General features: G+C 48.7%; 1 protein-coding gene across 1 annotated transcript; it reads left to right on the top strand.

Moving 5' to 3' along the window:
- Nucleotides 1–8,582: 8,582 nt before the first annotated feature.
- On the top strand, nt 8,583–11,216 carry SRGN (serglycin). Its single transcript, XM_080401383.1, has 3 exons — nt 8,583–8,740; nt 10,570–10,717; nt 10,899–11,216. Exons 1-3 carry the CDS (start codon nt 8,650–8,652, stop codon nt 11,110–11,112), a joined length of 453 nt encoding a protein of 150 aa, XP_080257509.1. The 5' UTR covers nt 8,583–8,649; the 3' UTR covers nt 11,113–11,216.
- The last annotated feature ends 110 nt before the right edge of the window (nt 11,217–11,326 follow it).

Below are 11,326 nucleotides of genomic sequence, written 5' to 3' on the forward strand. Positions count from 1 at the left end.
TAAACCCACAGTTTTGTTTTAATGGAAGTGCTCTTAATTCTCATGCTGGCTAGAGACATGGTATGTGTTATAAAACAGATTGATCAGGAAGGTTGTGCTGTGCTTAAATATTACAGGAAAGAAACCAGTGTCTGTTCTGTGTCTCTCCCTGCAAACCCATCAAAGGAGGTTCGCTTTTTTTTTTTATTATTATTTTTTTCCCTTGAGGGAACCGGACTGAAGGAGAGCAGCAAGAGGTGACAGCCATGTCCTTTTCTGTTCTCCCCTCTTTAAGCTAGCTGAAATACGGGGGGAAGCAGGCAGAAGTGAGCCCTCACTTCCCTTTTGCAGCAGGAAAGCAGGTCCCCTGTGTTGCAAAGGGAGCAGCCGGTGGCTTTTGCTGCCTTGGTGTGGCAAAACCAAAAGGTTCCCGGGCTGGTTCGCTCTGTTCACCTGCCCAAAGGCTCCTCTGTTGGGAGTTTTGGTCCTGCCCCGGCACAGGCACATGTGGTCCTGGCAATGTGGATGGTTTCCTTCTCTATCTGCAAAACAGAGATGTGTCAGTGTATCAGTGCAGCGCTCACAGGGTTTGATTGCTGCTGTGCTTCCACATCCAGAAATACTGTGGGAGCTTGATCAAGCTCAGCATCAGACAATGAGGGACAAGGCTGATCTCGTTAATGCGTGGCTTTACTCATCTTGGGTTCGTTTGGTGTTTTCGCTCCACGCTGAGAATGAAGATGAGCTTTATTTGTGTGAGTCTTTTTAAAAAACCTGAGACAGTTGGTGTTACCTAGGGGTTTTCTGTGGAACTTTTCACTGTAAGATGCCCAGAATTAGTTCTGTGAAGGAGGACTTAGCTAGGCTGGCAGCTCATGAGGCCAACCCTTCTGCAGTCTTGAAGTTACAGAACTAAAGACTGTTATGTTAAAATCAAGTGTGTAAAGTTGTGGTGTGAAGCATTTGTCAACTTTCTTTCCTCCTCAATTGCAACATCTTTGACTGCTTCAGAGTTCACCACAAATTATTAATGCAGGTTTGAAATTTGCTTTGAAAACTGCTTTTACATACTTCCCAGGAACTCTGTGTAAAGTGCCTGCTAGCACTTTTTAGTGTTGCAGTTTGGCTGGTGGTTTCTAGCTCTTCTGTGTCATGGGTAGGCGTACAAACAGAGATTTCCTGACAAGACTACTTGCCTGGCTGCTTTTTTTCCAAAACCATTGTACGACTGTGTCTTTACAGCTGAAGATCTGGATGGTGTGCCAGAGAGACTGTCGGACTGCTGGGATGCTAAACACGTTTTGCAAACGCATTGCTTCTTTTCAGAATGGGAATTGTCTGTGGTATCAAACATTTGTTTAGGGCAAAGTGATTGATAATGTGGTGGCTTAACACCAAAGACTTTAATATTGTGAGTGGTTTTAGCCATGTTTTGAATGTTTAGTGCTTGAGGTTTTGGCCTTCGGTACGCACAAAATACTTGGTCTTTTTACGTGCTCATTGTTGCTATAAAAAAGACTTACTAGTTGGAATTGAACAAGGATTCAAGGATTTCACTGAGGTTTTTAATGCAATTTTCTGCTGAAACAAAGAGGAACTGGATGAGTGATTGCAGGAAAGGTCACGATGGGCATGTAATGGAGTGAGCTGGCGTTAGTCACTGAATGCCGTAAGAGTACAAGCACTTGCATCAGAGAGCTACTCTGAGATCCACAGGTGAAATGCATGGGGCAAAAGAAGAAGAAACTAACACGATGATTTCCTGTGTGCTATATGTCTTGGAGGGACACAAAAGCAAGTGGTTCACAGGTGGGGTCTCAAACCACTTGGAGTGCTGGCTATTAAGTTCCTCCTGCTCTCCTGCAGCCCATTTCTGGATAGCCTGTGGGTTCAGCAAACACCAGAGCCATTTCACAGCAATTCACAAGAGGATGCAGTCAAGTGGGCACAGAGCCTCCTTCCACTAGAAAGGCAGAACTTTTAAATAATGGAGGTAGTGACACCCCAGAAGCCGTGTCTGGTACAGACAAGGAGACAGAAATGGTGATGCTGGATCCAGTTGGCAGCATGTGGTCTGCAGGCAAGGAGGGGACAATAAAGAATACCCGTAATCTCCTGCCAGTGAAGTATACCCTGAACACCAAATACTTACCAAGGGTTTGTGTGCGGACACTGAGGGCTTATGAGTGCCACACGCTGCTATCCATCCTGCCTGTCCACATCTGGAACTTGTGGCAAATAACTTGCAAATCCTTTTTAACTTTTTCGTGTGCTTTGCCTTAATATTCTCTTATGCCACCAAGCTGCCAGCATTACATAGAGCTCATGGAAAGACATACTTCACTCTCTACACCATAAAGGCTCAAGGTATTACAAATGCAAGGTCTTATGAGTCTTATCTCCCTGGTCAGCCTGTCCTGGCCTCCCTGCTGCACTGTTTGCTAGAAAGGTTAGAGGAGATGAATCTTGCCCCAGCCTTCGGCTTTCTCTGCTGGCTGACCCCTGTCTGGGTCCTCTTCTGCACTAAAAGAGATGAAAAAATAAGAGCTATTACAGAGCCTATCTCTTTGAAGTAGGTAAAGGCAAAAAATGCTTTTTTTCCTAATGAATGCAAATTGTGTTTTCTAAAGGGATGTACCCATCTTGAAATCCCCTGTGCTGCCAGGGGCAGAGAGCTTCGTCTGCACTGCAGGCTGTTTCTGAACCTGAGGGACACCAGTTTGGAACATGTTGCTTTGTGCTGCAGCAGTGTCCGTCCCAAGAGCATGAAGCAGATGCTTCAGAAAGGGCTTGGTGGGCTGGGGTGTGCCAGTCCTGCTGGGGAGAGGCTCCCATGGCAGGCCTGCTTTTCATGCCTTCCTCGTTTTTCTCTTCTGTGTGTCACATTTCAAAAACAAAAGGATATTTCTTCTAAAACAAACATGCTTAAAACTAGTTTAAAAATGTCCAGCTCCTTTGGCCAATAGGAGTTACAAAACCCCCTGTTCTCTTTCACTCTAAATGTAATTTCACCTCTTTCCCCAACAACTCAGTGAAGATCACAAAACTGTGACTGTAATTAAAGGGTTGGTTAACTGGGGCCTGAACACCAGCTCTGCTCCACTTTACACATGGGATGGGAGAAGTGGTTCTGGTTCAGGGGCAGACCTCCACAGGACCATCTGTGCTTCCCATTCCTCTCCGTCTTCCTAAATCCCCTGATGCCTTTTCTCCTCGCACACCGTGTGAAGTTTTTCTGTGGCCCTGGTGGTGCTTGTGCTTAGAAGTAGGTTGGCACTTGTGCAGAGAGTGGAGGCAAGGTGAGCCGCTCGGGGTGGAGATCGGATGGGGGAAGGCCCCAGGGTTGACATAAAGCATCTAAAAGCTGCTGAGAAGCTAGCTTACTCATGTGAAGTTGTCCTGTGCTGAAGAAACCATCTTCTGGAAAAACAGCTGTGTGTCGTACCCAGGTAACTGAGCTCGAACCAGCTACGTATGCATCAATACCAACTGGTTTGCAATGAAAAGACACTCCCAGAGAAGCAGCAGAGGAACAGGGCAGCAGGCTTTGCTTTTAAAACATCTTTGGCCCACCATCCTTCTCTCCCTAGTTAATTCCTTGTGGTTTTAGGGGCATTTTCTCAATGAACAGCTGCATGAAAGGGACTCCCTTCCCCCTTGCTCCACTGTACGAGTCCTGCCCCCAGTGAGGGCTGGGCATTTCCACCATGGGGATGGTGCTGCTTTTGGATGAGGTTTTACAGACGGAAGGATGGCTACTGAAATTGCCTCCTGAATCAGAAACTGCAGCTCAGCTGCTGTGTCATGTCTTAACAAGTTGATTTTAAACTATAGTCCCGCATTTGCCAGCCAGTATGCTGTGCCAGGCTTTGGTGCATGGAAGCAGAAAGCATCGCACCTCCCAACACGAAGGAAAGCTGCTTCTTTTGTCCTGAAGGACAGGCCTGTTGCTTGGTTAACATTTTTGGCAGAGGGGAGATCGCTGATGGGGAAAGGCCGTTGGCAGCTTCCTGTCAGTCAGTGGCTGCGTTCAATCTTGATGCAGCTGCGGCTTTCCAGCAAAGATCTCTCCTTGTTGTTGACCTTCATCGTGGGAAAAAACAAAGAGTTGCTCTTCTACGTGATCTAGATGGTAGCAAATGTCTGATTTCTACCCAATGGACATGGGCGTTAATGATTTCTTGCAAGATCAGAATCTTATCTTCATGGCCCAGGTCCAGATACTGCTCTAGGAGGCAAGAGGCGGCGTCACGAGAGGCTGAGGGATGCCACGTACCGCCCTGCTACAGATGCCATGATGCTCCGGGTACACGGGTGAATACAGGGGCCAGGTGCTGAGTTCAGGTGTGACCCAGGTTAAGGATTCATCTTTGCTCAGGGTTGGATTTAGAAATCCCCCCAGATCAACCCAAAACTCCTCCGTGGGGTTGCCAGCTCTTTGCTGTTTGGAGGCAGGGATATATTTTTGCTTTCAGCCCCTAAAGGTTCGTTGGCTGAATGTGAGCTGGTGGCAGAAAGCATCCTTAAATCTAGCTGGGCTGCCTGCCTGGAAGGGAGCAGGCTGCTGAGGGGAGTCAGGGTGATTCTGGGGTGTTTAACAGGGCAGCTCGTGGGTACTGTCTGAGATGGATCAATGTGCTCAGGGCCCATTGGATGTCCAGGTCTGACAGGTCTTGTCCCACCTCACCAGCAAGTGTTGGGGAAAAAAACCCGTTCTGCCTTCCCAAAAGACAGGATGGGCAAGAAAAAAGCTCCTTGTGTTCAACCCAGCTGCTGTTCAGACACTCTCCCCTCTGCTCAGTCTGACCTCTTTTTTTATCTATTGCCATCATTCCCTTTTTACCCCCTTTTCCCACCCTGCTTGTAACAGACGTGGCCTTTTTCGTACTGGCTGCTCCCCAGAGCAGTGACCTGTACGAAAGCCATATTTCCACTTTCCCAGCAGAGTAAATAAAGAGCTGAGCATCGCAAGCAGGGCCCAGTGCTTCAGCACCCCTGGCTGCTCCAGCCAGCTGCCGGCTTTGCTGCTCTGTTGGGGATGAGTGCTGGGGATGAGTGTTCAAGGGGTGCAGGGATCATCCTGGATCCCTGCCAAAGCCAGGACTGAGTTCCTGCTGGCTGAGGTAGGGGAAAAGCTGACCCTGAGAGCCAGAGGGGCCTTGCAACAGTTAGGGCTTATCTGATTACCGAGCAGTTATGAATGAGAAACTTTCTTATCAGGACCCCCCCATCTGGACGGGTATCGCCTTGTCTGCCTGCCTTGCTGATAAGCACCAGCACGGTGGGTGCCAGTGCACCCACGGGAGCCCATCTGTCCAGCTGGCTGCTTGTAGGAAATACAGGCTACAAAGCAAACCTGCGCTGCCCGGCAAGGAAAAGCAGCAGAGCGGCCTGATGCGGCTACATCAGACTGCCCCTCTGGACCACTCCTCTGGACCGCTCCTCTGGACCGCTCCTCTGGACCGAGCTGCTCTGCCAGCACTTATCTGGGCTAGAGCAGTGCAGGGGTTGGTGTCCACCAAAGAATTGGCTGAAACACCCCCATGATGCCCCTCTGGGTTACTGAAGTGGGCTCGCTGGGCAATTTTCTCTGCCCTACATCCCCTGCCCTCAACAGCGGGATGGATACCCTCGCACCCGGCACTCCTGTGTTGTGGTCCCCATGCAGTGATGTCACTAAATCAGTTGTTACTTCTGAAGCCAAGTGGGAAATAAAATAGCCCCAAGAGTTACAACTAAGGAGCAGTTCATCACTTTAGATTTTGAAGTGTTTGTTATAGTTTAGGAGGGGCTGCTCCCAGATTTTTCAGGCACGTACTGAAGAGTCCTCGGTGTCTGGTCGAGGGGCTGGATGCACAATGCTGAGGCAGCCCCCTCCCTCCACCTGCCCACTGCTCCCCCAATTAATGCCTTAGAAAAATGCAAAGCTCTTAATCAGATTTGCATGTGATCTGAAAATAACGGCAGTGCTTCAGTGTGGTAGTTGTAAGAAATACCCCAGGCAGGAGCGAGCTGCATTCTCAAATACCTGCTCCTCATTTATTTCTTCTTTTTACAGGATTATACTGTTGGGGCATTTAACTTTCTAGTCTGTATACACAGGATCTATGCAAGAGGAGTATTATCCTCTGAATCTTCCTTGCAGTTTACGGGATGTAGAATTGAGGTAGCTGACCTAGGTATGGTGACTGTCCTCTCCTCTTGGATTGAAAATATTTGACTTAAAAAAAACTTCTTTCTTTTAAACTCTGTTAGTCATGCCACAGCACATTTCAAGGTTAGTGTTCCAGTTTCATATAGCTTGTGTGCTGTTCTGTGTTTTTAAAAAAGTGTGTTAACTTTCAGCAATCTGTGGCCTCTAGCTCAAGATGAGACTTTTTAAATTTGTGCTGATTATTTGCATTTTATGTCCTGACTGGTTTATAGAGAAGTAAATAATGGCACAGTCAGTGTTTCTTGGGCATCCCATGACACTACAAAGGGCACACTTTACTCTTAAGACTTGCACATCCCAGATGGCTTCAGATCCAGTTATCCAGTATCACTTCCATGTCTGCAGGAAGGTGGAAAGCTCTTTGCTTGCCCAGCATGGTGGGGTGTAGGCACCTGCAAAGCGCAGCAGGACAGAAGGAGATGGGCCCAGGCTGATGCTCCCCGCAGGCTTCTGGACCCCATTACGCAGGTCATCGTGAGATGGGAGAGTGGAAAATTTGCTTGGGTCTTCCTATGGTTACCAATTGTAAAGCAATCTCATTTCCTGAGGCGTGCCGCTGACACAGAAGAAAATAACAAAACCGTGTGGCAAAACTGCCAGCGCTACAAGTTCCCTCATTGGCTGATGATGCAAGACAGATAACTCGGCTCTGCGAGATCCCCCTCCAGATACAGGGGGTTTACAGCTCCCACCTACCCCCAGCAGCTAACCCCCTGCCCCTGCAGGATCCCTGGCCTCCCATGACCATGCCTGCTGGTGGGCAACTCTCCAGCTGCATCCCACAGGGCTTCCAGCTTTGGGTTGGAAAGAGCCCCAGGCCGGTGGGAAAGGCAGAAATAGCCAGTGGAGGGGTGCTTTCTCACATGGGGTGTTGTTTGCCCACACTGGATGGGTGTGGGAGGGGGTCAGCGCGTGACCATGACCCGTGGAAAACGAGAGGTGTTATTGCCGGAACGTTTTCTGCAGCCCTCAGCAGGTGGAAGCTGATCACCTCCGTACACGCATTCACCCAGCTTCCTATTGATGCTGAGTGTCACCTTGAAAAACAAAACAAAAGAAAAAAGAGTTGATGCTAAAAATACAAAGCAGAAATGAGGCTGATAGGAATAACCACTGCACGTGAGTCCTTCTGTGCCTGCAAAAGGTTTGAGGCGCCTTTTCTTTATGTGCCAGAAAAAAACTCTGTGTGCAGAGGTTCATAATAAATCTCACTGATGCTGAACGTGCAGCTGGGTCCATCGGCCCGTCGGTAAATCCCAGCCCAGAAAGGGGAGCTGCTGCAGGGGTCTCTTCCACTAGTTGTGGGGTTTTGGTGGAGCACCGTGCCCCACAGAAAGTCACCGCTCAGCCCAGATCCCCACCGGTGGCCTCCATGGACTTTCCACTGCGTAAAAATAGATTTACCACAGAGAACTTACACTATCAGCTGCAGCACTGCCAAAGGTGCTGGCAGCACGTTAGGCCCGCACGTCGGTGCCTCAGTTAATCCAGCAGCTAATGGTATGACTAAGGAAAACCTCCACCGCTTCGATAACCTTGTTGTTTGTAATTTATTAAGTGAAATCAAGCCTGGTTTAATCACAACTGAAAGGCAAGAAAAAGGTATGAGCTAGCTGGAAGGCAGCTTCCATGTGTCTATCTACGTAAGGACTTTCATGGCTTCCAGACAGGCTCTTCCCAGAGCCACATGCTGTCCGAATGCTTTGCCACACTCCCCGGGACACTCGCACCACACGGTGCTGATACGGCTGAGTGGATCCTCTGTGCCCTTTCAGAAAAGAGCTGACACATTTCTACCAGAATATGTTCGCTAAATTAATATATTTTTTCACTTCTACCGTGAATATTTAAGATCCCGCTTTGAAAAAGAACACCCAACCGTGGCATGAGATTCCAGAGGCAAGTTGCTTTTGTGGAAAAAGATTATTTCCCAGTTGGTGAAACTTGCACTGACTGCAAGCAACTGGTTCTCAACCTTCCTGATGGACTGAGGGCTCGAGGCAGGGAAAATCACTGCCAGTGCCAACGCGAAAATGCAGCGGCCTGAAAGTCGGAGACATGAAAAGCAGCTTTTTCTCTCTGGAGGAAACAGCAAATGCCCTGGAGCCCTCTGAGCATCAGGCAGGCACCGGGTGGGATGCACGCCTGGACGACGCGCTGCCGGCAGCACACACCTTCAGTCGGGCTGCTTGGTCCTGGGTTTGCTTTTCTCCTCAGGCAAAACTGGAGATGAAGGCAGTGGGGATTTTTTTTTTTTTTTTTTTTGAGTGATGAAGGCTGGGAGGTCAGAGTGCTGGGCTTTTCTGTACATGTCTCACCCCCGTCAATCAGGAAGTAGTGACGCAGGTTATGGGTTGGGTTTGAGGTTTTGGAAACCTTTTCTAAAAGTTGATCCCCTTGCCCCGTGATATTTCTGAAGCGTGAAGCTGTGGTGAAGGCTGGTGGCGAGCGGGGGGATGCCGGCCAAAATGCAGCTCCTTATCAGATGTAACAGGAGGATTTTCCTGGCTATTTGTTTAATCCTCTTTGTGGGATACACAGCACAAGGTAAAACGGGGTGGTTGTTCTCTTGGTAATCCTCTTTCTGGGCTATGCGGTGTAGGCCAAGTAGGCAGCCTCCAAATTTTTCAAACTGACCTTCTTCTAGGGGTAATAAGATGTACTCAGAAAACCTGTTTTTCTAACATTTCATTTTCTGGAAGGGGAGTGAAAAGAAAAGTTGCTTTCTGCAAGTGGAGCATTTCTGTGTCCCTTTCCCAGCTCCTCTGAGAAAAATACTTCATCAAATACATGGCTGTATGTGTGTACATTTTTCAATTCATAGATTTCAATATATATATTTTTTAACCAGCCCTTTCACAGTGGTCCAGTTACTACTGTTATTCAGTTATGTAGCTACTGATGAAGTATCTAACAGTTCCCATGTCATAACTTCTGTTGGTCTACTTTCTTGAGGGGACAGGAAAGGAAACTAGTTGTGAGTATGAGGAAATTGAACGTTTTTTTTGGTAGAACATTGCAACATGCAGCACTAAAACAGTTAAAAGGAAACATTGATTCATGATTACTTACTCTGTGGATTTGTTTCTTGTAAGAGAGAAGTGCTTTTCAGGCAAGTAGAGTATAATTTGTCCCCAACCCAAGGCTGTGATAGTGATGGGCTTTTGTTATGTATCTACCACTTGGAGGCTGATCTTGAGGGATTATGGCCTGCTTCTTGTACATTGTTTATTTGTAAATTATTCAGCTGCAGTTGTTTATTTTTTTGCCACTTATTATTAAAAACCTTCTTAATAATATGCTAAGAGAAGAAAATATGTATGAAAAAGGAATACGCTGAAAAAGAATCAGGAAATGATACCCATGAGATCTTTTTTCTCTTACAGAAGAGTGTAGGAGGTATCTGAAAGTCATCTAGTACATTATGGAAATATATAGGCCAATAGAGAAGTGTAATTACAGAAAGATATTCCCAAGCAACTGAGAAAAAAAATAGATGAAATGCCATCAGGGAGAGAATGAGCCAGGAGGCTTCAGAACAAATTAATTACATGAGACCAAGAGGAAGGACAAAACGCCACTGGTTTTGTCTTTACTACATGATCATTATTTTGTCCTTTTGGTGTTTTTTGAAGACCTGCTTTTCAGCGGCAGCTCTGATCAGGCACCTGGGGGGCACCAGCACTGAAACCGTGGGTGTGCAAAACCCCGAGTCGTGTCTAGATGCCTGAACTGTCTTTGCTACGGTGACACGCTCTGAGAGCCTGCGTAGTCCCCAGATCTGCTCCTGTGGCAGGTGGCTCCTGGCACACCTTCGGTTTCTGACCTCCCCACCAAAACTCATCCCATTGGACTCAGAGGGGCTGTGCTGAGGCACACAAAGCCAAAGCGGAGCTGGCTCTGACCCTTGCTGAGGCCAACAGAGGAAGGGAGGGCGCTGGAGACAGCTCTCCATGGGGTGGCTTGTCCCCAGGAGATCTTGAGATACCTCCACCAGCTTTGGGGACAGCTGCAGGTGGCAGAGCCCACAGGTCTCCCACGGACGTGCCATGCCTTGAGCCAGGGATGAGCCCTGCTGTGACATTGGTGTGAGGCACTGGTTTCCCACGGGGCTTCCATTTCTAATTCCTGTGGACTTCCTGGTGCCATGTGTGAGAAGCACCAGATGCCTCTGATAGCAAAGATGTCACTTAGGGTATCAGTAGCCATTTAAAACAAGTTTTCAGGGTTAATTTAACTTAAGGCAGTTGAGAAGTCAGGGTGACGCCAACGACTTTCTCCCGCTCCTTTAAGCTTTACTAGGTGCTCATAAAGTTAATAGGTCCTGGTGAATAACGTCCTGTTCCCGGTGAATAACGCACAGCTGATTCAACCAGGTGCTCCGCTGCAGAAGGCACGGTACAAGAGGGTGAGATGCCGCCCCGACGCCTGGTCTGCTAACTGCATCGAGGAGGAGGGCCCCTGGTTCTACGTGCCCACCGGTGGAGCCAACAGGATCCTTCCTCCCATAGCAGACATGTCCCTGTAAGTCCGTTACGGAACGCGCACTGAATGTCGGCACCCAAAACACGCAGTATCCCTGCCGTGACAGCCCTGCCACAGCGCGGCTCACCCGCACAGGGCAACACGAAGCTTCGGTGCGTTAAGAGAGAATAAACAAAGTAACACATTTTTGGAATAAACGAGCTGCCACTCTGTGTTTCAGGATGGCGCAATACCAGGACCTGCACGGCTTGTTCCCTTTGTCGGGGCCGGAGTCCGGCTCTGGGTCCGATGACATGAGGGAACCGGAGCCAGCCTCTGGGTCGGGGCTCGGGGACGGTGACAGTGTCTCCACGAGGAAGCTGCCGGTGTTCCCAGCGGGCCCGCGAGGCAGCGAGCTGCAGCAGAAGCTGACGGAGGAGGATTTGCTGCTGTAGGGTTGGAGGCATCGGCCCCCCGTGCCGCCCCCCCGCCTCACCCGGCGCAACGGCCATGGAGCGGTTTTACAGCAGCTCCAAATCAATAAAAAACTTTGCTTTGAGATCTCTGTTGCTTCTACTCGCCCCAAAAATCTTTGTTCGGGCTGAACGCGCTCTTTGGTTTCAGCAGGTGGGGCGGCCATCCCACCGCGGGGAGCGTGGGTTTTGGGGC

The sequence above is a fragment of the Falco punctatus genome, assembly GCF_963210335.1.
Source record: "Falco punctatus genome assembly, chromosome: 9".
NCBI classification, from domain to species: Eukaryota; Metazoa; Chordata; class Aves; order Falconiformes; family Falconidae; genus Falco; species Falco punctatus.